Consider the following 27575-nt stretch of genomic DNA (forward strand, 5'->3'; position numbering starts at 1 on the left):
CAGGATGTTAGCATGCCAGTGACGAACAATTTGGTCTGTATCTTCTACTGGTTCAGGAAGGATCTGTGCCAGTCCCACCACAGTCCCTCAACTGTCTCTTTTCCCCTACTCTGAGTATTTCTTTTTTAAATATTCTTTGCTACAAAAAAAAATCAAGCGACAACATTTAAATATTTTTCTATTGTATGTTCCTTCTCTAAAAGGATTGACGACACTTTATTTGCTAGATAATGGATGAATGAACTGAGAAATAATTCAGTCGGCAACTGACAGTGGTCATTGTCACTTATATGGGCCTATGACTGGTGATCCTACCTTACAGATACCAAGTTGTTCTTGAGGAAGCTGGGGTGCTGGGATTTCAAAAATTTCTTCATTCTACCAAGACAAACAAATTAGGACCCATAGAGTTCCTCTTTTATGTGACACTTCCTTTAAAGTAAGATTTTCTCCTTGAGTAATTTCTTCCCTAGCTGTGAAACATATATATACACACATATATATATATCACTTATTCCTTTAGATAGATACTATAACAGATTAGAAAAAAAAAAAAAAAAAAAAAAAAAAAAGTAGCAATTTGTCCACTGAGTTTGTATCATCCAAGTCAGAGGTATAAGCTCCATTTGTTTCTATTTTTCCTGGAATATTTTCCGTCACCATCTATCCCAGAAGTAGCAGTGTATGTACATGTGCAGCTACAAAATCTTTCAGTTTCCACGTATCAGTGAAAACCATAACTGGATTACACTAGTTTTGCCTTATGTAAAAGATTTTATCTTCCTACTAATATTTAACACTTTCTACTAATTCAAAGATAATGCATGCAGAGCTCCAGGTATCTTTCGAGCACTGAGGAGTCACTATGCTGTAGCCTACCAAAATACCTACCTCTTTCAACATTTTTCAAATATACAAGATGAATAAGGGGGTGATGGGAAGAAAATTCTTCAGAGAAAATCCAGGCTCAAAACAGAAACAAGATTTCATAATTTGTAATTCAGAGGGTTGCACTATTCTCATTCCTTGTTTAAAGACCTACATTTTTTATTTTAAATTTCAGGCAAACTTTAGATGACTTACTCTTTTATCTTGAGAAAAAAAAAATACAAATAATAATAATAAAAAAAGTAAAAATGTTAAATAATGATATAATTTGTTCAGAAAGTGTAGACTGACAAGTATATGCAAAGAAGTACTGAGTTCAGTTTTTTTTTTTCCTTCTCATCTACTCTAATATTTTCCTAACTGAAAGAAAATGTGTAAGTTCCTCATCCATTTTATTAGTCATCATTAATGGGAGTTAAACTTTATGCCATTTCACTGGCAGCTTCCCCAGCCAGGGGATTGTTGTATTTGATACAAGTTAAAAATTAATAATAATAATAATAATTTTTATCTTATATTTGCATGAAATCTTGAAACAGTTAAACACCAAATATCCTACTCACATACATGACAACTATTTCTATGGCAATGAGGAGGAAGGAGATTGAGAGAGGAGGGCAAGCTTCTTACTACAAGGCACAAAATCTAAAAATAGTAAATACAAGTACATGAAAAATTATGGCCCCTGTAATCATAGATTTCAATGGAGAGATGGTGTTACTGTTATGTATTTCTGCACAACAAAACCAAAACCCTGGGTAGGAATTCTGAGCATTTCCAGAATCCAAATAGTAAGAGGAAGCTATTCAAAGTCACAAGTTTTCATATTAACTGCAACGGAAACAAAAATAAGCCTTTAAACTTAATCAGTTACTTAAAATGAATTTATATAGAGTTATCTTTTCTCCTCTCTGTGCTTAAAGCTAGATCCATTTGTACATTACTGATGTACGTGCTGAAAAAATGTGCATAGGCAATAATGTACTATTCTTGCATAAGTATTTTAAGAAAGGGAGTTTGTGATGCCATTACTGCATCTTAAGGTTGTGAGTCACTAAAAAAATACAGAGAAACACTTTTTGTAGTTTGAATAAGATTTTTTGATAAAATATAAATACTAGGAACTCATTTCTAAGTTTGTTATTACTACTCTATTAAAAGTCAGACAAAATTTGAAACATTAAATACTTAGATGGAAACATCATTACCACCAGCATTTGTTGCAAAAGTATTTACTGCATTCAGTTGACATCCTAAGCATACTCTTATACTTGCATAATGCAAAGAGCTCCAGCTCTCCCCATACATAACAGTAAAAAGAAAAATCTAAGTTGATATTTATTCATCTATTGAATCTCAGCCAATATCTACCACTTTTACCATGGCTAGTAATTTTACACATGTAGGAAGAGCAGAAGGCCTTTGCAATACCTGAAAGCTTGAGATTTGCATTATTCTGAAGCCTTTTCTTTTTTAGTTCTATTAAATATATAATGATAGAGTAAAACATGGGCATTTAAAGGAAAAAAAAAAAAAAACAAAAAACAAAAAACAAACACCACACTTTCATTTAGTAAAGACTGAGATAAACTAATAAAAGAAATACAACATTAAAGTTGTAACCCTCCATTCTCAAAATGATTCTTATAATTAAATGCTCTCCCTTCCTTTCTGTCAGGATCTAATTTTCTGCAGGGATGTCAAGGGGACCGCTGCTATACATTTTCCTAAAGTTAGCATGACATCATCTACTAAGTGCCTATGACATGCTATTTACCTTTCTTGTCAACTTAGGGCTTTTCCATTTAAGAATTGTTTAAATGAATCTTCATGCATTCACACCTATACCTAGAGGTATCTATTTTAAAACAGTATTCATTTTGTATTTTCTCCTGTTTTATGTCATATGCTTCTTCACTCATGCTCTTCAGATACAATATATAATAGGAAGTGCAAGTGAAATAAAAAGGGAAGCAATTTAATTTTCCTTATTTGCCTCAAGTATTTATTGACAGGCAAAGGTGATAAAAATTCCAAGGTAAAAGGTCTGGCTTGACATCTCATTTAAACAACTTAGTAGTGTAGTGAACAACTAAGTAGCTTTGTCCCCTGCTCCAAAACACAAGACAACAAAATCCTAAAACATCCTTATGTATTTGTCTTCTGAAATACTGCACAATATTTGGGAACCTATGCTTGATGGAAGAGATTTCAAGGGAAGCATCAGAGAGTGTTGGTTTCAATATACATAAATTCCTCATCTATTAAAAGAAAATCTATGTACATCAGTGAAAACCATTAAAAAGGGGAATATTAATCAGTATGTGAATAAGTGTAACCACCCTTTCTTCAGTGGATTCTTCTGAGACAGAAATTTATTTTTCTCATTCTGCAGAACCCCTCTATTCAAACAACAGTCTGGAAAGAAGCGATGGCCCTCTAATCGTCTTCATTACCGAAAGGCAGAGCAACTGCTATTGATTAAACACAGCATTCTGTAAGATCCATTTTTTCCAATTAAATTTGTATTCTCTTTCTTAGATGTCTAGTTTTATTTAGTTCTGAACAAAATTACAGACGTACCTTTGTTAACTCATGTGGTGATAATTCATTTCCAGAAACTGTTCCTCTTGGTAACGCTAGCTATTACTGATTATAGTATTGCTCAAGGCAGATTCCTTGTTGTAAATGGCATTGAACATTTTGCCTGGATATTGCAACAACACATTATGAGCATTGGGATATAAACAGAATAGTGAGTAATGTGGCCAGCCTCTGGATTTAAGCAATAAACTAGTCGACTTGTGTGTGAAGACACACTCAGCTAGAAAATTGAGCTATCATCAAAGCATCCGATACAATGCCTGCATCTTTTTCTACTTTGCTAGTGACTGATCATTACATTCAACTGTGAACCACGGCCTGAAATAATAAAGGTCAGAGTTTTCAAGGACAGTTTCTGGTTTCGAGTTTCCAACTTGAAATACCAATATCTGGATTTTCCAGGTGTGAGGTTCCAAGACTTATATCCCCTCAGCATGAGGAAAAAGCAAAGCCAGAACAGGCCTCATACCACCTCACATCAAAAGCCATTTCATTAAAGAACTGATCCTAGGGTTTAACATGTGTCAGAAGGATGGTATGATCTCTACTAGCATATGTACATTTAAAAATCCAGATCTAAAATATTTATTTAGTCTACCTCAAACTTTTCTCACCTCATTTCTCAACATGTTTTGTCTGCTATTACAAAAAAAAAAAAAAATCCTATGCAAATTTTGGAAATTTGGCTCACTATGATAAACAATCTTAGCCTTTTTTATTTAATACAGAAGTACTGTGAATATATTCTCTATAAAAAAAAAAAAAAAGAATACAGGATGTCTACGTTTATAAAAATAACAAATTTACATTATGCTGATATAAACATTTGCGGCATCTCTTGATTAAAAAAAAAAAAAGAGAGAGAGAGAGAATTACATTAAATCGTCTTTCAGCGAATTCCAGAGTGCTATGTTCATCCCTTATGTCACTGGTTACAAAAATGGGAGCGTGGCAGTGCTGCTAAAGAAGTCTGCCAGAGTTCAGGACTCAAGCCTGGCTTTGTCAGCAACCTGTTGTGACCTGGTCCAGTGCACCATATGAAAACTTCATTTCTCATCAGCTGTCCTGATACCAAACGCACCTCACTGAAGTGTTTTGCTACTTTCACATAATGGGGGATAATTCATATTTGCAAAGTTATGGGTGATTTCTTACTGAAAGGAAAAATAAGCTTTTACTTCTCTAGCATTTAATTGTGTTTGTAAAGGTAGGACAAAGCTACACCATACTGTATTGAACGAGAAGGCTTTCCTTTTATTAACGACACCAAGAAATACTATATGATCTCCCACTAACAACGCTGAGGTTGTCCTTTAAGCTGCTGTGCTGCTTCGTGAGGATATTTCGTCTGCTCTGAAGGTAAGCGCCAACTTGTTCAACTTGTGACAGCATTTTGCCACAGTCCTGTCAAGCAACCAGGAAGCACGCCGAAAAGCCGGCGATTAGGCCAAACGCCTCCTGGCTTTGTGCAACTCAAACAAACGAGCACGCGTCCCGTAAAGCCCGACGTCCAGAAATCCTCCGTCGCCGTCACCTCCCGCCCCGTCTCAGCGCGGTCTGTTCCCGGACCGTCTCTGCCCCTGTGCACCAGAAGGGTCCGCACGCCCCGGTGCCGGCCGCAGGGCCGGGGGTTCCCCGCGGCCCCGAGGGGTCCGGCGGCTGCGCGGGGCGGCGCCGCACCCCATGGAGCCCCCGCGGCTCCCCCCGGCACCGGCATCGCCGCCGGCTCCCGCGAACCCGTCCCGCGGCCGGGTGACACAAAGCGACATCGCTCGGGGACGTAGCCCCCCGGAGAGGAGCCCTGCCTGCTGTCGCTGCCCCGGCGAATTTAATTCCGGGGATTTCTGCAACTTTTCATCCCGCACCTCCCGCCCGCCCTCTGGAAACTTCGGGCAAAGCCGAGGAGCGAGAGGACAAAGGGCCAAAGAACAAAGAGTCCAACCGGGAGGGGAAAGCAGGGCTCGGGCTGACCCCAGAGCGGAAACTCTTCCCCTAAAAAGCAGGCGTACCGCTCCGCCGACCCCCGGACAGCAGCACGGCCCCGGCGGCGGCTCTGGGGGCTCTGAGGGACCCCAGGAAGGCGGCGAGAGGGAGGACGAGGCAAGGTACCCTTAGCGCCCCGCCGCAGAGCTCCTGCTGGCCTCAAAGCAACCTAAAACTCTCGCTGAAGTGTCGCCAAGCACGGTTTGGTGGATGCCCCCCTCTCTCCCCGGCCCCGAGCGTGATTCCTGCTGTAAAACTCCCTCCCTGGCTTTAGCACTCGAACACCCTGGAGAAGCGGCAGGTGCCCCTGGTAACCTGTTGCTGCGAGGTTCCCGTCCTCTGACCAGGGTGTGCTATTATTGTATTGTATTGTATTGTATTTTTATTTTTCATATGACGCTTGCTGCAAATGCCCCATTGCTCTTCGAAAGCGATTTATTTATCCCTGGACGACGGGGATTTTGCTCCCGAGCGCAGCAAAAGGCGCGGGCGGAGGCAGAGGCTGCTCGGGGAGGCTGCGGCGCTCAGCTCGCTGCCGGGGCTGCCGGGGCAACAGCAGCGGCCAACCTGCAGCTGCCCCGCGCACGGGCACGGGGAATTTTCATTATTTTCTCGGGCAGGCATTTCCAAAGAAAAGAGGTAATTGACGTGGTTCTTCCTTTGAGTAATAACCAAAGGGAATCCGAGCTTCACCTGAGAAACTTTGAGTGTTGTTTTTTTTTTTTTTTTTTCCTTTCTTTCTTTTTCACTTAAGCTAAAAGTGAGCTAACTCGGCTTCACTTTCCTGCAGGTGAAATTTATCTAGTTCTTAATTAGGAGCGCAAAAGAACCAGCGAGCAGGGTACGAAACACCCACGGACGTGGACATTGGCGTGGAGCGGTCCCGAGCGTAAAACCAGGGGGGCGCTCCCTGAACCAGCCCCCGACCCTCACCTCCCGACCCGAGCAGCCTTCCTCGCCGCCAGAGGGGTGGGAGAAATGGGGCGGCGGTGGGGAACGAGACAAAGTTGAGACCCCGAGGGTCGCCACCGAGGAGCACCGGGTGCAGCTGTAACACGCGTTCACGTGAAATGCGGCTCTGGGAACGGGCGTAAAACTTCGCCCCAGCCTCTGCCCTCGGTTAACTAAAGCCAATTACTTGCTTTCATATAAAAGGTTTCGCGTATGGTTACATGTGAGGAAATACGAGAAGCTGATGAGTCTGCCTTTGTTATGATTTAATCAAATAAATTAAAGGAGAAGGGTTAGGATACACCCAATTTTGGACTTCAAAAAAAAAAAAAAAAAAAAAAAAGGAGCGAGAGAGAAAAAAAGGAATTAGTTTTCAGGGACGCTCTCTGTCCAAACATTTTTCTGGTGTACAGAGCAACGTCAGGCTCGCTGAGTCCACTCAGCTCATTGCTGCTGGTTGTTTGGGCTTTCTCTTTTCCTCTTAATGGAGCACCTTTCATAGGCGATTGGAATTTCAGGGGGGAAAGGGTGAGTAGGTGCCAAAACAAGTTGGGGGTGGGGCAGAATTTTGCGTTTCAAGCAATTTAGCAGGCAGCAATTCTGCTTACAGCAGAAAGGTAGGTGGATACTTGAAAACATCCTCCACCGGGGTGTCCTACTTTAGCAATTCTAATTAAAACAGGGTTTAAAAGATGCAAAGAAAGAGCAAGCTTCTTGCCTTATTTCCAGTGGGCGTGGGGGATACCGTCAGGCACAAAGTGCTTCTAGCTTGTTCTAACGTGCACCTTTGTTTAAAAAAGAAAAAAAAAAATCAAGCTTGTCCTCTGATTTCAACTAATGTATTTTTAACTGGATTTCTTTCCTCTGCTTTGTGTGATCTGATACCTACCGTGTAGCCCTGGCCCACTTTCAGCCCTGCGGGTGCCCTGTATTATGTGTGTGCCTGAAAGAAAAGGGAAGTCTTCCATCCAACCCTCTTGTGCCCTATACCTGTGCTTGGGAATTGAATTGTGGCCAGCCCCGGGGTCAGCAGAGCACGGCTCCTATCCTTCTCCTCGCTGCCTGAACCAAGAGGAGCCGGGACTTCGTGAGCCTAGCGTGGCTGTGACCACCCGGCACCTTGAATCAATAACGCGGCCAGTTTCCTGACGCTTCTTTTCCGCGGCTCCTTATTGAAAGGGAGGCTTTACTGCCACCTATAAATAGCCCCGGATCCGAGGCACTTTTTCTCCGTAAAGCAGCCAAGTTGCAGCCGAGGGAGCGGCGCTTGTGGGGCGTTTCGTTGGTGCCAGCCCGAAACGCGCCGGCTGCAGCCCCCGGGGGGGCTCCGGGGACCCGCACCCAGCGCCGCCCCGGCTGCCTCTGAACTTTGTTCCCAGGCACGGCGGGGAGAGGAGCGAATACCGATACTCACCCTGCTCTTTGGATTTCCAGGTGCAACTCCGGCTCTCCCTCTTCTTTTGTGTATAAACGAGCAAAGGTTACAGCCCGGGCACGCGCCGTGATGATGCCCCGGGTAACCCTGGCCCCGGGAATTTAACGCTGCGCTAACCCGCTCCGAGCTGGGGGCTGGCTCAGCACCGCGCCTCTCCGCGCTGCCAGCGCCTCGCTCCGCACCCCGAGCCCCGTGCCCCGCTTCCGAGGGGTCTCCGAGCCCGGTACAGGCTGTGTTCCCCCCCTCTCGCCCCCTTTCGAGCCCGCTGTGCGGTTTCTAAAAGGCGCACGCTGCTGCGGGGCTCGCCTGCGCCCGCTGTGCCACGCGTGGGGAAAGGGAAGGGAAGGAAGGAGCGGGGCCACGGCGACCCCACGGGAGCTGAGAGCCCACGCGTGGGGACAGGAGCGGGGCCACAGCGAGCCCAGCCCGCTGCTCGCTGCCGCCTGCCCCTGCCCGTGGGGCTCTCCACTGCCCGCACGCCAGGCGCCGAGCCCCCGTCCCCGCGTCCTTCTCGCTCGCTTTTCCTTTTTTTTATTTTTTTTCTCTTTTCTATTTTCCCCCCTTTTTAATTCCCCCAAGTGGGTCCTGCTGAATACAGCTCGTTAGCCGCGTTGCTACCGGGGTAATTGTCTGGGGGGCTGAGCGCTCCCGGAAAAGAAAAGCGGAGGAAGAGGGAGGGATGTAACCTCCGTTATCTTTCTGGTACTAATTCCCAGCCGGCTCGGGCTCAGGGGACAAGGCGATCGCTTAACAAACCCTCCTCCTCCTCTCCCTCCACCACTCCTTCCTTCCTTCCTCTGCTCCGGCACATTTTCTCCCCCGCGCTCGCCCCCACGCTTCATTCCTCCTCGTGGGGAGGAATAAGCCGTGCGAACTCAAACTAAAAGCAAAAGAAAAAAAAAGGAAGAAAAAAAAAAAAAGAAAAGAAAAGGCGGGTGGGAGGGAGACTGGACAGGAATAAAAAAATAAGAAAGGGGAGGGAGGAAGAAAAGGACAGAAAGTGTCTGTGCCTGATCGCTGACCATCTGTGCAAAAGGTGATCGTTGTTAGGTACTCACATGGCTGGTGGCAGAGCGGCTCTTAGCAATTAATAAGTCTCTCAGCTTGAGATCTTCTTTCCCCTTTTTGATTGTAGCGCTCTCTGTGTGTCTCTCTCTCACTCGCGCACGCACCAAACCGCTCGGATGCTTCAGGACCGGCCACTTTGCGAGGGGAACAACACGGGAGGGTTTGTATTACTCCAGGTTCGTGTGTGTAGCCTATAAATAGCGAACTTTTTGATGGAATCAGCTAACAAATGAGAGGAGAAGGCGTAATTTTGCGCAGGGAGCCCCCCTTTCTCTTTGCAAGATTAAAACCCCCCAGGCAGCAGACAGAGCTAAAGTTGTGGGTGTGTAGGAAGGAATTTGACTTTACCGTGATTGTGCGCGAGGTTCTGGTTTGTTTGTTTATTTTGGGGGCTTGCTTTGGCTTTTCCCCCTACAACCCATATGTTACACGCTCCCTCCCTGCCTCTCCAACAGGGGCAGGAGCTGACCCGGATTAGCACCGACCTTAACTCCAGGTTGGAAACACGGTGCGTTTGCGGCTTTTTCTTTTTTTTTTTTTAGGGTAGTGGAGGTGAAGAGGGGCTCCCCGCTAGGTCGGGTGGAAGTGAGGGAGGTGGCAGGCAGCCTTCCCTCAACGCGCCTTCACTTTAAAAGCAAGGGCGGGGGAGGAATAGAAAAGAGGCAGATTGGGATTATTAGGGTGGGGGGAGGATTGGGGAGGGAGGAAAGGAGAGAGGGGCGAAGCGTTAGCCTGGAGTTTTGGGTCAGCTACGGAGCGAGGCAACCACTCGCGAAAAAGCCCCGAAAACACTCCGCCTGGGGGTTACCCCCGCGGCCGCCCCACGCCACGCCACGCGTGGGCGCCTGGCCGGGACAGAGCCGGGTTTGGGGTGTTGGTTTTTTTTTTTTTTTTTTTTTTTTGGAGGGGGTGCAGCCCCCGGGCTCCGAGGGCAGACTCTGCTCCGGCCCTTCGAGGACGGGCCTCGGCCCCCTCGCTGCGGCACGGCTCCCACGCGGGACGCCCCACGGGTGGGTGGGATGTGCTGGGGGGACTGGGGGGCGCGCAGCCCGGACCGCGGCGGGGGCGCGCAGCAGGCGGCGGGGGGCACCCGCGCGGCGTGGGGCAGGCGGCCGGGGACACGCGTGGGGGCGCGCCCCCCCCCCTCACCGCCCCCCGGCGCCCCTCGCGTCGCCTCGCCGAGGCTGTCCCCGCGCGGTTCCAATCTCACGGCTCATAAACCGGGAGCCGGGGGGCTCATCATTCACCTGCCGCAGCCTACCGGGCAGGGGAAAAAAAGGGGAAAAAATAAAAATAAAAAATAAAAACAACGCGCTGCGAGAAACAGCCAGAAGCGGGCAGGCGGAGAGCGGCGCACCCGGGGCGTCCCCGCTGTGCGTGGGCTCCGCACCATCCAGCATCACCCCGCATCGCCCCGCACCGCCCCGCACCGCCCCGCACCCCCCCGCGGCCGCTGCCTGGCGAGGCCGAGCAAAGCCGCGATGGGGCTTAAACCGGGCGCGGGGACAATGTTGCGGAGGGAAAGAATAAAACCTCGGGGACGAGAGGAGGGCGGCCTCCCGCATCTTTTATTTATTTATTTCCCCCCCTGCCGTAAATAACGCCGGGAGTTATTTTGTCCTGCGCTCAGATCTGACAGATTCCCCTCCCGGCTGCCAAGCACCAGCTCGGCGGCGCCCAACGGGACGCGTTACAGGGAGCCGGGGGGGGATCGGCGGAGTTGGGGAGGGTCCGGGGGGGGTTCCGCGGCTGCATGCGGGCAGGGCGCCTCCACAAACACCGCACCCGCTGCTGAAGTTCCCCTAAGAGCGGCCGAGAGCCCGGCCTGAGCCATACAGGAATGGCAGCACGCTGAGAGCTCAGCTTTCCTTTTTTTTTTTTCTTTAAGAACCGGGATGTGAAAAAGTTTAGACCACGAGGTAATTATCAAAAGCAATCTAGCGAGTTTTACGCGGAGACCCACTTTGCAATTTTACACCGAGGAGCAAAACACGCCGGCGAAATCTCGGGTCATGCCCAACAATGGAGCGATGTTCTCCCGCTGTTTAATATACATGGGGTGGGAAATGAGGGGAAAACACAGCCAGCACCTGTAGTGCCAAAGGAAGAAAAAAATCAAATTACTACATAATATTTTGGGGCTATTTTGCCGGGCGCTCTTCAAAACCAGACCCGCATTTAATTACGGCTCTAATGATTTTTCTGTGCGGCCGCTGGTTAATAGTAGGGAGCAAATGGGGTTTCTACTGAGTTTTTAAATTCTGATATCTTCAAAAAATAAAAATAAAGGGGGGGAGGGGTGTCCCTTTGTGTGTTAATCGCACATCTGGGGCTCTAAGTGACCGATCCGGACCAACTTTTAATTAACACATTGACCTGCCAGAGAAGCGAACTCCTTGAAAAAAATGTTACATGTGCACCAAGAGCCTTGCTCGATTTCGGGATCGGAGTGCCTGGAAGCCCGCCTGCCCTAGGGCTCTCCCTTTCTATTTTTCATACTAATTTTTTGGGGGGTGCTCTCCCGAAGGAGAGTGCTCGACCAGCCCGGGGCCGCCGCCCCCCGCGGGGGCCGCGCGGAGAGGCCGGGGATGCTCAGCAAGGTGCGGGGCATTTGGGGGCCTCGGGGGGTGGGGGTAGGGGGGTGCTGTGCAGGGGGGTCAAAACAGCCCCATGCGGGTGGCTATCCTCTGCACTCTTGCCTCACTAGTCCTTTATATTTGTCCTTTTTTGTTTTTTCCCCCTTATTTTTCTTCTTGCATTCCAGCCCAGGTTTCAGGCAGGTTAGATGCTTGCCCCACACGCCAACCCCCAAGCAGAGAGATTGGAGTATGTTACCGCGGAGTTAAAGTCTAACTCCTCTGCAGGTAATAATTAAAGAGCTTCTTTCTAAATCTCTTTCCCCCCCGCAGAAACACCGAGGCTTTCTTTCGCAATAGATTATATTGATCGCACACACGGGCACGCTCTCCGCCGAGCTGCTGCTGATGGCAGGCGATCTGCTCTCCCTTCCCTGAACACGCTTCCTTGGACCTTCCTTTACTTTTTCTAGCTGAAAGGTCTCCTTAGGGCTGCATTTCTACAAATGCTTCCAAGCCCCCCCCCTCCCCAAGAAGCTCCAAATGCCAAAGGGGACTGACAGTCACTCAGCTGCACACATCCAGGCTGTGGCCATGCCTTTGATTTTCACCCCGTATTTATATCGTGGGTGAGTTTAAAAATAAAAGATATACAGGACACAAAGTCACTGCCATCAGCAGGGGAATATCTCTGTCAAGCGGGAAGGCCTCCAACTTTTCCTAGCGGTGATGTTTTCCAAAGAAAACCTTCAGCCTCGTCCCAGCAGCCAGGCTGAAAGTTTTAGGGGCTCTCAGTTACTTGAGATCATAAATTAATCTGCCAGAGAAGTGCGGCACACACCTGATATCAAGGGAGGGTCAAGAGCTGCCCAGTTCCAGCTGGTCCTGCGTTTGATTTACTTCGGGCTGTTAAGATGTATGCTGTGGTGTTTTGATAAGAAAAAAGGAGTCAGCAGTTTGATTTGGCAGTTCCTTTTTTTTTTTTTTTTTTTTTTTTACACCCTTCTCTATCTGAAGAGGACTGCAGGTTAAGCTAAGGAGTTGGTTTCTGCTCTTGAGGTGTTTTTTAGCAGAGGCTCTCGGTCTGCATGGGCTGTTAACACGTAACTGCATTTCTTACCCTCTGGAGCAAGTCAGACAGTGGCCTAAGCTTTCATGCAGCTCCTCTACCTTGTGCCTTTGTGGGTGCTTGCCCTGGGCAGGGCATGTGGAGCACCCAGAAAGGCAGTGCCCGGGACACAGCTCACCATGTGGGTGAGCTGCTTGGCCTCGGCAGCGCCCTACTACAGCCCGACATCTCCAGCCTCCTCTGCCACAGGGCCTTGCTGCCAAATTGCATCAGGCCCCTCAGAAATCAGCTCAGTACGTGAACTCTTTCATTTTACACCATACAGGCACATTCCTGCAAGCTGCAGGGCTGAGTGTGGGAGGGGGGCTTGTTCTTAGCTGAATGAATCTGTTACGTGCTGGTCTCCCTCATGCCTGCTCTGCCCTCTCCTAAAGCCCCCCCAGACCTCCAGTCACAGTCTCGGAGGGTTAGACAACACCAAAGGGATGTTCTCTCTGATGCATGCATCTGTGTCACCTGAAGGCTCCCAGTAACCCTGCAGAGCAGAGGCACACCACACCGGCAGCACGCCTCAGAGGCGGCAGCAATGGTGCCAAAATGGGGGATGCAGAATCAGGCCAGGAGTTTTGGATCCTACCCCTGCTTTTTTTTTTCCTCCTTTCCTCCTGTTTTAGTTTCTCTGCCTGTAAAATAGGAAAGTAATAGCCACTGACCCTATTGCCTTTCCACGAGGCAATTACTGTTTGAAAAAAAAGTCAGAAAGCCTCAGAGGACATAATCTGTGACAATAGTCGGAGGTGGACGCACTGCCATTCCTCGTGTTGTGCTTGGCTAACGTTTCCCAGCACCGACCATATTTTCTGTTGCATGTAGCTTTAGAAAAAACATCATCACTTAGACTCAAAACTGATATGCTGACTGTCTGTACCGGGATGATTATTTTGAAAATACCTGCCAAAACAATTTGTCCATTTCCAAGAACAAGGTTATGGAAAAATAAACAGTTTTGCTCATACTAAAAAAATGGAAACTTTTTCCTTTGAAATGCTCTACTGCCCTCAGGCTTTGAAGCACAGACTCAAAATGTGACCTTTTTCATTTAAAAAGCTCCTTTCCCTCTCTCAGAAAATTATCCAAATATGGCTAACTTGCAAATATATATATATATTTTTTTTTTTAATGAGCACACTCTCAGTCACGGTTTCTTATATATATTTTTTCTGATAGTATAAATTGTTAAAGATTGGTCCTAACTGAGGACAGAAGCTTAAGGGTACTGTGGTAAAGCTAGATTTCCACACTAATCCCCACCTCCAAATTTTCCCTGTGAGCCCGAGCTTTGGCACAGGATCTGAGAGGTAGGAATCCTATCTCCTCTAAGCTCCAAATGATTTGAAGGTTGCATCAAGAAGAAAGGTCTCTGCATGAATACGACAGGGAGAAAAATCCACCCTGTGACAGAGCAGGCAACAGAGGCAGCCAAGCAGCCCAGAGAGAAAAAGCGGGACTGGTGTTTGGAGGCAGGAGCCTGGGACTGATTAGGTAAGGAGACACAGAGGTTGCGTGGAAAAAGCAGAGAGAAAGCGTTCGGTTGAGGAGCCTGGAGGGGAGAAAAGGGACTGGCAGGGCAAGGATAACAAAACCATCTAATGTTGTCAGCCAAGAGCAAGGATACGTAATTACAGGATGTCCAGAATAGCTGGGCTGAATTTTATTTGAAACATAGTAAAATCGTGAAAGTCAAAATGTTTTATTTCGGTGTTATTAGCTGATGCATTTCAACTCCTCAGTTCAGCATTAATGCTTGTTATTTTGAATAGAAGCTGTTTTCTGATGCTGGAAAGAATTAAATGACCTTCAAGAGAAGTATTTCTGAGCCTATTCAAAATATTTTTAAATGATTTTGGTGTGTGTCTGTGAGTGACAACCAAGCTAGGAGAACACGTTACATGTTCCTCACTAGCTGTAATGTGAGGCACTCAGGTGTTAAGGCAGCGACTAACCGGGGGGTTTCAGAGCACCTTTATTCACTTTCTCTGCACAAGACCACACAAGAGTTTATTCCACCAATTTCCTAACACACAAATGGAGCCCTGCAAGGTACACTTCCTCTGGGGGCGAGTCACAACTTTGTAGTTTTTATTCACTAGATGTCTGTCTAGTTCATCACAAACTTGGGTGCTGTTCACAGAGAAGGCAGACTGTTACAAGAAGAGAAAGCAAGGCCTCATGGCAATGTGATAGCTGAATTTGGCTAAATGAGTTTGTATCCATTCCCATTTCACCTCAAAGCTTCTGTAATGTGGGGAAAGTCACCTCAAAATGTAATGATAAGGTGAGATTTTCATATTATGAGGGCCCATCATCAAATTCTGGGGTCTGATTTGCTCAAGCAAATCCCTCACTGTTTTAGACAAAGTCCATGGGATTGTACATTAACTGTGCCAAGGGATGCAGAATGCCAAATGGGCTGAAAAAAATAGCAATTGGCATCTCTAATTGGGTACTCTAAATTAGTGGGCACTCCTGACTTTAATCTAATTTGTTTGGAGCACAGATTTATTAGAAGGATACAATTATCTCATGGCTTCCATTTCAGGTTGTAAAAGATGTTTGCTAAACACACTGTACTATCCTATGGTGGGGAGAGGAACAGCAGAAAAATAAGTGTTGGGTTCAGACTGGGATTTAAGTTGCGTGCCCCTACAAAGTCCCACACAGGTAAACTCAACAGTAGGAACTAACTGCTGAAGAAAGCCTTGCTCCACGTACTACCTTGAAGGACAAAGGGTTGCCTGTGAAAAAATCAAGCAGAAAAGTCCTACTGCCCTGTTGAATTGCATTCTTTTACCATTTAACATGAATGGAAGAAACATTTTTTTTTTTTTTAAAGTTATTTACGAAAAGATAGATGGAGAGGGAGAAAAAAAAAAAAAGAAGAAGAAGAAGTCTAGGATGTCTGAGAACATGTAAATAAGGTGCTAACCCATGTCCCTACCAGTGACAGCCCTTTTATCTGGGACACTTCCATTTCAGACATATGTCCTAGCAACTTGCCTTTTAGTTACCACACAATCTCCTTCTGAACTAACATTTTTGCTATGACATAGTCTGAATTTTGAGGAAAACTGTGTTTCCTGGAAAATTCTTGATCATCTGCTCGTACATAACAGCGTAACTAAAGGCTAAATGGTGAAACATCCATGCGAGGGATTGGTACTAAGCATTGTGATCAGTGTTCATTCAGTCTTTTTCTACTACTTTGTACTGTTTTTTAAATGTTTACCAAGTCTGTAATGCTCTTTTAGTTTGTTTGTTTGTATGTATAAAATATTATTTCACTATGCAAGTCTTATTCCCTACCTAATATATAGCTGTTCTTCTTCATTTCCTTTGAAGTATAGGTTTTTATATCTGTTCATTGATTTTTGATTCCTTATAGATTTTATTTTCTTGTTTTTTTTTTTTCACTTCATTCAGACCCCTGGTAAATTTAAGGGTTATTAGTGATATCTCACTTATCTTAATAAATGTTATTTATTTATTTATTTTTATTTTACTTTTTGGGGAGTCATCTGCTTCAGAAAGGTAGCAGATTGATAATTTTATTATTTCAGCTCATCTGCTGATCAGGTTCAACACAAGTAACTTTTTTGTCTTACCAAAGTTAAGCATAATAGTAAAAGAGTGATTGAACTGGAAAGTTCAACTACTCTCTGCCTTGTTTTGCTCAATTAGCACATATTTAATTGCTTATTTATTTGGTAACACTGGCAGCTATCCACTGGGAATGGGACTAAAATCTTCACATGATTTCAAGTGAGTGGATGAGCCATTAACAATGTAGTTTGCTCTACAGAGGGCTGGATTTGCACAGTCCAAATGACTCAAACTTTCAGAATTGTGTTTTCTGTATTACAGCATGGTGAGGTTCCAGAATCACTCTCCTTGCAGTCATAAAGCTAGGAAGTGCAATCACCAGGCATGTGGTCCTGACCTCAGTCTGAGGATCCTTGGCCTAGAGTCAAGCAGTCGCTGCAGTTACCGAAACAGCCAAATTAACTGTCTGCTTAGCCATGGATTAAAATTCATCCACTGATCCAAGACAGTAAGTGAGACAATAATTTGCTACTCCTACTTTGCTTCACAGCAGATCCTCATTTAGAATAAAGCTGCAGTTCAGCATCAGTTTTTATGCCCAGAAATAATCATGATGGCATTATAAAATTGTACCTGTAATAACTTGAACAAATGGGATAAATACATGCAAATGTAAAACAAGAAGACGGATCCAGTTCTTAGTAATGCAGAGACTGTATGACAGCAGAGTATAAAGATAGCTTCAGGAGTCCTGATGCAATCAGCAGCCACCATTATTTTGAGTAGTAACTCGTAACAAATAAAGTGCTATTTCCTCTGAGTAAGGACTTCTTCAACATCACTTTTACCACCACAACCTAACTCTCTGCTTCTCTAGCAAACCACTGACTTGATTGAAATGCTATAGAGTAAACTGCTTAATGCTTTCTAGAGACATCAAATATGTGAAGTACATAGTGCATAAAAGTGACAGCTCATTTCAAGACCAAGCAAAACAAGACTGACCAGCTATGGAACAGAGCCTATATATATATATATATATTATCATTGTTAGTAGATGTTGCACTTGTATTTAGTAACGAAGCAATATAAGCTTCAAACTCCATCATTTTTATACCAATATGCAAGACAGAACAACTAGTGCGGTCTCAGTTATGCAATGCAAGGATGGCCATCTGCTGCTGAGGAACTGATTTTGACCCAGATAACAGCAAGTGTTTGTGTATCACAGACAGAAGCTCATAGTGTGACATCTGCACCTCCATTGAACAACATTAATAAAAACACAACAACTTAACAAAAAACAACTTCCAGGCATAGTATGAGTCATATTGATACAGTATATTAACTTCTGTGTTTGTATACCCTACATAATCAGTCTCTTTGCAGAGCTAAATTCCCCTCACAATGGCCAATAATAATAAAAACAAAACAAAAAAAAAAAAAAAAGAGAGAGAGAGAAAAGAGAAAGAAAAAAAAAGCTATTCTTGTCAGTGTATCTGACCAAGTCAAAGATCTGATATCCTTGTCAATAAAGCTTTACTATTGCTTGTGATGATAATCCTGTACCATCCCACCCCTGAGGTGACTATATCTCAATCATGAATGGAAAGATCACTATGTAAAACTACGTACCCACTTTGATGTACAGTAATTTGACTGTATCTCCATGTATCTTGGAAGGCACCAAAACAACAGTAGGGGTCATGGTAAATCATTTGAGTATAAGGTTAACGCTCATTGCAATAGCATTGCAATATTTCATAGGTACATGTGCAAAGGCAAAGGTTTTATTCATAAATATACTGATGATATAATTGCCTTGGACCCTCCCAGCATAAATTTAGAGAGAGAGGAGTGAAATAAAAGATGACTCTAATTTTCTGGCTATGAGGATGCCTCTTCCCACCAGCAGTGGCTGGTCCATCTTTGTCACACTCGGCGTTACAAAACTCCCCACTCGCTCACCCGTATCACCACCAGAGAGAAGGTGAAAGGCAGAGCTGTCTGAGGAAGTAAATTTAAGATGATTAAGATAGTCTGGACTTGCTGTATGGCCTCAGTAGTTCACTCATGAAGGCTTGCAAAGGCAGAAATGGTAATTAGGCACCCAGTCTAACTTTCAGTCTAACTTTCACAAGCAAGGGGCAACCTCCTTAAAGGCAGAGTGCCTGTCTCTCACTGAGTTCAAACTGTCATGAAGAGCTACAGTGTTTAAACTACTTTCATGGGGTGAGGATTTTCCATATTTATTTATTTATTTTTTGGTTGCAGTTACTTCACATTTATGTGAATGAGAAGCATATACAGGTTTAGTTGTGACACTTCAGCAGAGAAGTGGAACGTGCTTTAGATCTGGCAGCTAAAATGTGTGACTTACTAAGTTTAGCTCTCCCTCCAAATATTAGAATTGCATTTAAACTAAGTGTCCATGACAGAATGTTCTGACAACAAAAAAATGGAAATTCTTGAAATTTTGAAAACTGCAAATACTTGAATGCTTGCTGTCAAATGGAAACTACTGTAAAAGCAGTCACTGCACGCTTTCAGTGTGATAGACATATCAATGTCCTATCTTATACAGCATATATGGGCCAGGACAACAGCAAGTAGAAAGCTCAGTAAGCCTCCATCTTCTGCTTGGACAAAATGAGGTGATGATGAAGAAGGGAAAATATGTAGAACTACATATGAAGATGAGGATCGTACATATACATGGATGAGGCTGAAGATGAAACAGTCTCATAAATAATGGTGCTGAGATGAATAAAAATAGTTACTTCCCAGCCACCACACAAATCGTCAACACTGCCCTATGTTAATGATTTACCATTATGTTATGAGAACCTGAAAAGTATGTTTTTTCTCAGTGACTACACACTTATTTCAATATGCCTTACTAATGAATTAACATACCTTTGCTATTCGTTTCATGAAAATGCAGGTAAACTTTCCCTAAATACTGAGAACTGTAAACCTCATGCTAGAGTTGTGCTGAGGGAGAGTATTTAAAAAAAATAAAATCTAAAATGAATTAAAGTCTTGTTTTATTTAGTGGAAGAGTAAAGACCTATAGTATATGTGTTTAACTAGAGCCATAAATGTACCAACATTCTTAAATGTACTAATATTTTTAAACATATGAGTGAATCAAGTAATGGACTGGAACAAAGCATACTATTAGCAATGCTGCAGTCAGAGTCAGTTTGAAGTTAAGCAGACAAGTAAATTTAAACACAGAAAAATAGATTTTTAGCTCAATAAATTTACACCAAAGACTTTTTTTTTTTTTTTTTTTTTTTAACTGTTTAGTAATAGTGTTTTTTGGTGGGAGAGATACACCTATAATCTGAAAGTGCTAAGGAACCTCTCTTTCTTCAGGAATAACTTATTGCCTGCATATTTATATCTTCCCCAACATTTATTTAGAAACTATTATTTATCTTGAGACAGGAAGATATCAAATCCTGCTTTTTCTTCAGATTAGAACCTATTGGCAATCACTCAGACATGTCTGTGCCATAGACAAAAAGAGATTCAGACCTTTCATACTATGCTTGGCACCTTGTGTGGAGATGTTACATCCCATAAGCTCTGCAGGTGGTTAGGCTGCCAGGGCTGGCTTCCCGGAGCTCCACTCCTTAGCTACAGAGTTGTCTTCTCCTAATGAGAACCTGGAACAAGTCTCGTATCTTAGATGACCTGGCTTGTCATTTGGATCAATCTCTTTACTAAGAACTGTTGATTCCTCACCTGTACATCTGAGGTACTGACTGTGCCATCTATTTAAAGAGTTTATTAATTTCATTCATTTATTTTTATGGAAACAATTTATTTGCTGGATAAGCATTCTCTTTGCTTTGGACACCAACATCCAAAATGAATCAAGGCTGACCATTTTCCTTCACAAATCACTCTGTCTTTCCCCCCCTGCCAAAAAGAAATCTCTTCTTGTTGAATAGGAGATACCATGCTGGACCATAAAAATGGTCCACCTTCGCTAGTGTACCATGGTTTGGATGGTACTGGCCAGAATCCAGGAAAAATGCTGGAACTACACCATAAGGAAGTGGAAATTATCTCCTGGTAGACTTACTCTGATTTCTAAGATTCAAATGGTTCCTCTTGCTTCAGTCAGGGGAAAAGCTTATTGACTTTTACTTAATGTTGGATCAGGACATTAATATGTCATATTAATATGAAGTTCCTCAGAAAAGCATGTTTATAGTGTCAGCATCAATTTCAAAGAAGCCTAGACTTTTAAGGCTGTGTAAGCACAATGGCAGGTTTCTCCTTCTGCTCATTTGCTCTTCCATATTAAACAATAACTTCAAATACCAACAATTGACAAGGTGAATTTTACATTCACCTACACCAAATGCATTTTAGAATAATAAATGTTACAATTGTATTAGCATTAATGGAAAACATTATGTTTCTGAACTCTTTGTCATTTTATTCAGCAAAGGAATTGAGAAGATGGCATGATCAGTAGGTAGGAAAAATATCTGTGGAGATGCTACTCACTATTACTGTTGAATGAACATGATACTTATGGAATAGATAAGGAACTTTCTGATCTTACACTTCAAGACTTAGAACGTGCAAACGCCCCTGAGAGTACTATTAATTTCATTGGATCTTGAATGTTGACAAGATAAACCAGTGCTAAAAAGGCTAAATCTTCTTCTTATGGATAGCCCAGATACTTAATGCAGCTTGCTTAGGGCCCACAGCTTATTTTTAACGATGTGGGGGCAAGCCAGTGACTCTGTGCTCTTGTTTGGGAATGTCTGACCACTCACCAGTCCCAGTTGCTCCAGAATAGCCAGTGCATAGGAACCTACTGGTGTTTAAAACGCACCCAGTTCAAAGTTTTCTGTGTTGTTACCAGGATATAAGCTATATTGTTGCTTTGGAGTGAAAGCACATTTTGCTGTCTGAAAAATTTGCAAAAGTTAAGAATAGATCAAGGAAGAATTAAATGGCTTCCATTTGAAATTTCATGTTAGATTTATGAAAACTACTTTAATGAAATGAAGATGGAGCACTTAGACTGAATGCAGTAAAAAGGTGATGTTAGCTTAAAATAATGAGAAAAATATATAATTAAATTATATGAATATTGTATATATATATAAATTATATAAAGTAAATAAATTAGACATTGTAGAAATATGACTAAGAAATTGTAGAAATATGTCTAATAAATTAGACATAGTAGAAATATGACTAAGACCTGTGCAACTAGTAATGCAATTGAAAAAAGAGATATACATATGTTAATATATCTGTTTGTAGAAATTTATAATTGAAACAAATCCTATTTGCTACATATTTACAACTTTATCATACCAGGACCATAAAGCTGTATTATCCCAGGCAATTTATTGTGTGTGTTTTTGTTTTCTCCTTCTGTGTACATACCTAAACCATGAAGAGAAAATGAGAGCACTAGGAAAATCCAAACACTTTATTTAAAACAAAAAGTGTAATTGTTCAGAAATGGGCTATTGACTTTCACTGGGTTAAACAGCTCATGTAGTGATTAGGCTTGAAGCTATAATTGTTCTTGTCACCCAAACTCTGCTCAGTCAATATCTTTTTATCATATACATTTTTAATCACATATTAATAAACAAGAAGGTGTGCTTTATTGATGGCTGGATTAGTTTATTGACCAACTCGACAACTCTATGTATGGTTTCTGAACACAGAAACAAGGTCAATGTGTAAAGATGAGGAATAGTAAATTCACCATCTTTAATATACTTCATTCTAGCCATCTACTTCCTATCTTAAGGTGATACAATCCATACAGGTTCTTCATTTAAAAAAAATCATATTTGAAACAATCTCACTGTTAAAGTACATTTTGGATTGAGTTTTAGGAACTATAAACTATGAGGTTCTCTAATTCAACATAATTTTGTCACCTTGACACCAAACTGTTACTTTTTAAACCTTTGAGAAATCAAAGTTTCAGACACTTGTAGATTCTTCTAAAATATTCTTTAATTAAATATGGTTTTGAAAGTTTTTAGATTTTCAGATTCTCTTGAGATAAAACTCTATGCACCCTCCTCATCAATTCTTTCAGTTTTTCTCTCCATGAATTGCTACTGCAAGCATTCTTTTCTAATAATTCAGGTTTGGAATGATGGCCTCTAAAACAATGTACAACATTAACAATTAAGACAATAACAGAACATGTCAGTACCTGTGTGTATTCTTTCCTGTCAGACAAAAACTGTGTATAGGAACTCACATTTCCTTTTTTAGAATTATTTTTCAAAAGGATGGAAAATATAGTAGAAATAGATCTGTTCATCAGAATCTCCATTTGTACAGAATACTGTTTTGTAATAAGAAAGTATTCAATTGAAAATATTTTTATGAATCTGTCTATCAAATGCTCACATGATATCCTAAAAACAAGAGTCGTTTGTTAAAACATCTGACTGCAGCATGCACAGAAGTGCACATCAGCCAGACACAAGGATGAAATGTGTTTCCAACCTGAAGTTCATAGTTGCCAAACCCATCCAAAAACTCTTCTTCTTAAGGTATGAGATTAAAATAGGGCAAAATGTTATTTACTGCAGTACCATATATCAGTATCTCTGATCTTACCGGTGTCTTGCACCTGAACTGTTTAGGTGGTGAGACATGAAAGAAACAAAACAAAACAAAACAAAAACAAACCAAACACCAACATCAGTTCCCACTCTCTCTAAACCATACACAGAGGTAGCCTATTCCAATGCCACACAACCCTTTCAGTAAAGAAATTTCTCCTAATATCCAACCTCAACCTCCCCCGGTGCAACTTGAGGCCATTTCCCTTTGTCTTATCCCTTGATGAAGTCTCTTGTCCCATACAAAAATTGGGTTTTGTCTTTCCCTCCTAAGTACAGCATTATCAGCTTTGTTTTCCAGGCAGACTCATTCATGTACTATCTGACAATATTTCTCTTCTTTCTAGGTCCTTTTATGATACTATCTGGATTCATACTGTTTTTCTAGGAAGAGAGAAAACATATCTCAGTGCAATCCAATAGTGCTCTTCCGTGCCTTTGACTCTGTTTAAAAGATGTACCACTTATGTTTTTTTTGCAAGTGTTACTGTATAATCATCAGGCTGCTGGTGAAGGGAAACACTTAAGATCCATATACACTAATGTGAAAATGGCTAGTGTAATGATGAAGAGAAAATTGCTAGGATAAAACAAAAAGCAATGCAGAAATGCACCCATACCATGTGCAGGGTAAAATCCCACAGATGACTAACATACTGGCAAAAGCATTCATATTCACATGAATGTTATCCCTGTAAAAGTGCCAAGTGCACCAAGATGTTGTGTAGAAGTTCTGGTCATGTAAGGTAAAGCTTCCCAGAGGCACCCTTTAATTGGTCTAATTTTCCCTGCCAAACACCATCAAAGTTCTAGATGTTCAGGCCAGGTCTTGTCACTTTATTATTTCATCACTTTTTGGATTACCTACTCTCAGCAAAAATGCTCTCAAACATATTTGCTGCCTCTATGTTTCTCTCCCCTTTGCATGCATGTACACAAACACACCTCCTTCCGTAAGAGCCTTGGTGAACCCTTACAAAATAAAGGAAAATAATGGAGCTGGAACTACTATTCAACTCCGTAAGGTAAACGGCTGTCCAGATACTTTTAAATTTCAAGGGCAGGCATAGGAAATCTTCCCAGCACATTAGAAACAGAGTCCGCTCTATTTCTTTTTAATTTCCAGCCTTTTTGAGGAAAAACAAACACACACACACACAAAACAAATTCCAAGAGAAATAAAAAAGTAAAACACAACACAACAATTCAAGCTGTGTTCCATATGCTACTTCTTACTGTGTTCCATATGCTACTTCTTACTCCCTGTGTAGATATGTAGGAAATACATGGAGTTAGGTTAGCACAAGCATTTCTGGGAAAGTTGTTATTAAAGGGAAGGCAACTGCTAAAGTCAGTTCATGAAATGACTGAGACGAGTACTGCACTCAATGAATAGGCTGTTTTCCATAGTAGTAATACAAAAAATCATGCCAGCATGGGATGACTCACCACAAATAGGTGGGTTTGACTCTTGGCTCTGACATTGACTTATTGCATGGCCTTAGGCAAATCCCAAAACATTTGTTTTTACTTCTCCATTTATGTGATTTGGATAATACTTCTATACCTGAAGGGGATATTTTAAGATACAATATGTTTAAGATACTACAAAGATTTTAAATGCTATAACATAGCTACGCCTCATTAACAACGTCAGGGTAAAATAAACACTGGGATGATTTAGGTAATGTGGTACATGTTCCTGGAACTGAGAACTTCGCTGAACAAAGAGCAAAATCTTCAAAGAGCCAGAAGTAAGGGAAGGTACAGCCCATTGCAAAGCTGAAGTACTTTGCAAGGGTGGATGAATTTATAGGGAAGGAAAAACAAGTTTGTTTAATAGGCAAAAGTTCAGTCTTCATTAATTATTTAAGTGGTTAGGCAGAAAAGCAACACACACTCAGGTGTGGGTGAAGAAAACAAAAAACATAGGCCTCAGTTCTCCATGTGTATTGAAGCTAGAGAGGATTTTGCCAGGGTGAGACCTGACAGTTTGTTTTTGTTGCCTATATAGTATGAAAACTGTAGTACCAAAAGAGATCCCCTCCATGTGAATCTTCCTCTCCTGTTAGGAAGGGGAGATACCTTCACTGAAACAGCAAAAAGTGCTCTGCAGGGCTCACCAGGACTTCATCATGCAAAAAGATGGCTCTTATCCTGGGGAACTTTCCAGCAGGGGAGAAGGCCAAGCTCAGTGACAGAAGGGTTGGAAACTCTGCAAAAAGAGACGGGCCCCAGAAAAGTCCCTGGATAGAGATTCTGTGGTATGTTAACTGGATTGAACTGATGCTATCAGGAGGCAGGAGCAAGGCTTGCAGCACAAACTGAAGTGAGGGGGCCCCTGCCTAGGGACTGTGGGCCTGTCACCAGTGTCCTTAAATACTGCTCAGAACAGAAGGGATGCATTTCTGGGCTAACCCAGAGAGAGGCAACTCCAACCCACAGCATATCAGATAGGAAAACACAACAGCATTAGAACTTCTGAGATTTTCTTCCTTTTATGTTTTCTCTAAGCTATTTTTCCATACTTGGGACCTTAGTTAAAAACTGTACTCTTAAGAGAATGGTGAAGGGAATCCTGATAGCAGAGAGAATGGTATAAAAGTATGTGATATTGGGTTAAGTGCTATACAGGTAGGAGGGAGAAGCTCGAGCTGAGTGAGGATGAAGAGAACAAGCTGAAGTGGATGTTGTTAAAGTGAGGGAGGATGGAAGAAGAGAGACATACCTTCAGCGGTGGTCAGTGGCTGGGAATGGGTAAAACAGTAAAGTTTGAAATACTAAGAAGTGAGATGTGAGACAGTCAGTGCCAAGATTTACTTTTTCGTTAGATGTTATTCTTTTGGCATTTCAGTAAACCCGAGAACACAAGTTGAGTGGCCTGACCTTGAGTGGATTGTGATCTAGACAGGACCTCCAGCTGCTGGAGATAAACTTTGGTCCTTTTCACTGGTTTGGCAGGAAAGGACCAGGAATCTGCCCAGTCTCCAGCCCAGCTCAGGTTATTTTCACAGCAAGAAGCCCTGACTGTGATCTCTGAGACTGCTCAGTGATACAAATCTAAATGCTGTCTGTGGAGAGATCTGAGAGACTTGCCTCCAAAGAGCAGTTTTAGTCCTGGACCCATTCAAATAGTGCAGTATGTATGAATGGGGCAGGCTGGACTTGCCTCATGTCACACATTGACATCAAGGTAATTTTGAAGTTGCCAGTATAGGCTACTCCTTGGTAGATGTTACTGAATGGGGCAGTAGCTGTACTTCAGACACTACAACTATTTATCTGTCATATTTACTGCTTATGACTACTCTAAATGTAGGTACTGACTCAAGAATGCAGTTCAAGATCCTAATGTATTTCTGGATATAGAACAGTTTCCTGTACCAGAAAAGAGATCAGTTTACAAACTGGAAATACTTTTAAGTACTTCATTGATAGACATCATTTGAGAGACACAAAATCAAATTCATATTAAACTAACAAAGCTGATACATTTTTACTACATCTGCAGACCACAGAACACTTTGCTTTCAAGAAAAATTGAATAAATCACAGAGCTTTCTTAAGGAGACTTCTCCCCTTGTCTTCAGAAAGTCCTTAATGTGACATCTGTCCCTGCACTGTCACCTCTTTTAAAACTAACAAATGCATGACATATAATACAAGATTTATAAATTAAAGAAACCCACCCCTTTTAAGTAATATTCTTTAAATCTCGGTTTCTGACAGTCCTCCTATTTGCTCAGTAACTGTAATAGGCGTATTTTTCAGAAAATAGTGAATAAAAACTGACAAGCCATCGGGAGAATCTGAATGCATAATTGATAGGGGCATAAATTAATATGATTAGGCCTTTATTGGGTGCCACTGCTGCCAAACCTACAAAAGGGGCATGGAATAAAACATGGCTATGTTCTCAGGGCTGATAGACATCAATATGTAATGCATATTATCTCAAGCCTTCTCATGTAGTCTGCTTATGACAGCACTCAACCTAATTGAAATTTTTATCTTTCTGTTGCATACAGACAGTTTTGACTAGCTGCTTCCAGGGAAAAGAGAGAAATCCAAATGACCCAAACGAAGGTTTCTCTGTAGAGGTATATACCCTTCTTGCAAATCACTTTAAAATGGCGTTCTACTTTCTGGTTTTCTAAAGCCATCTTCAGAAAGCAGCATGAAAGACATCCCAGGACTTGGTTTGCCTCTCCCCCTTTTAACTAAGCTTAACAGTGCATTTCCCTAAAAGAAATAAAAGAATCTAAAAATTTCTTCACAAAAATCAATACACTGTATGCTCACTTCAGCTGAGGCTTCATTTTGCTACAGTTCTTCATGCTGCACACATATAGTTTAGGAAGAAATAGTTTTCCTATTCATTATGCATTTTTTAATAATATCCCCTCCCTGACCTGTGAGGAAAAAGTTAAAAAATGAAGAACAGTTTCTTGAACTGACATCCATAATCTCTGTCCAAAAAATGTTGGTCAGCTGGCACAACATCTATTTCATCTGGATAGTACATTTTTTTAAACTTTTTTCCTTTTCAGTTCTTTTTAACTATGAATTCACACACTGTGAAATGAAATGCCATTCCAAAAACACGTTATTTGTCAGTTATAAAATGTTTCAAACATTTCCTTTAGATGAGAACTTAATGAATATACACTTTTCCTAAAGGGTTTTTGCTTTGACAAGCCAAAGCTAATTAGAAGTTCCACATTTAATGTTTTGCTCCTTATTGAAAAGTTCTGTACTGCAGG

The 27575-nt window shown here is 42.5% G+C and overlaps 1 protein-coding gene and 1 long non-coding RNA gene across 12 annotated transcripts in view; one reads left to right on the plus strand and one right to left on the minus strand.

Annotated features, from left to right (window-relative positions):
* Nucleotides 1-9057, minus strand: part of ESRRG (estrogen related receptor gamma) — a 405024-nt gene extending 395967 nt beyond the window's left edge. Inside the window, exons 1-2 of one of the 7 annotated variants that reach the window (XM_068676012.1) lie at nt 7841-7905; nt 7145-7211 (exon numbers count right to left, since the gene is read on the minus strand). Coding sequence is in view for 1 of the 7 variants with exons in the window: in XM_068675998.1 (XP_068532099.1) it covers nt 8920-8921 (2 nt within the window). In the remaining 6 variants the exon portion in view is untranslated. Of the gene's footprint in view, nt 1-7144; nt 7212-7840; nt 7906-8919 lie in introns of those variants that run through there. The other 6 variants (XM_068675998.1, XM_068675996.1, XM_068676009.1 and 3 more) reach the window with 6 other exon arrangements.
* The window catches only part of LOC137853540 (uncharacterized), a 30312-nt gene continuing 7685 nt past the window's right edge, over nt 4949-27575 (plus strand). For 2 of the 5 annotated variants that reach the window (XR_011094556.1, XR_011094557.1), the window contains exons 1-4: nt 4949-6114; nt 6266-9105; nt 11694-11793; nt 16496-16682. This is a non-coding gene — a long non-coding RNA (uncharacterized lncRNA). The other 3 variants (XR_011094560.1, XR_011094558.1, XR_011094559.1) reach the window with 3 other exon arrangements.

The sequence above is a fragment of the Anas acuta genome, chromosome 3 (assembly GCF_963932015.1).
Source record: "Anas acuta chromosome 3, bAnaAcu1.1, whole genome shotgun sequence".
Classification (NCBI taxonomy): Eukaryota; Metazoa; Chordata; class Aves; order Anseriformes; family Anatidae; genus Anas; species Anas acuta.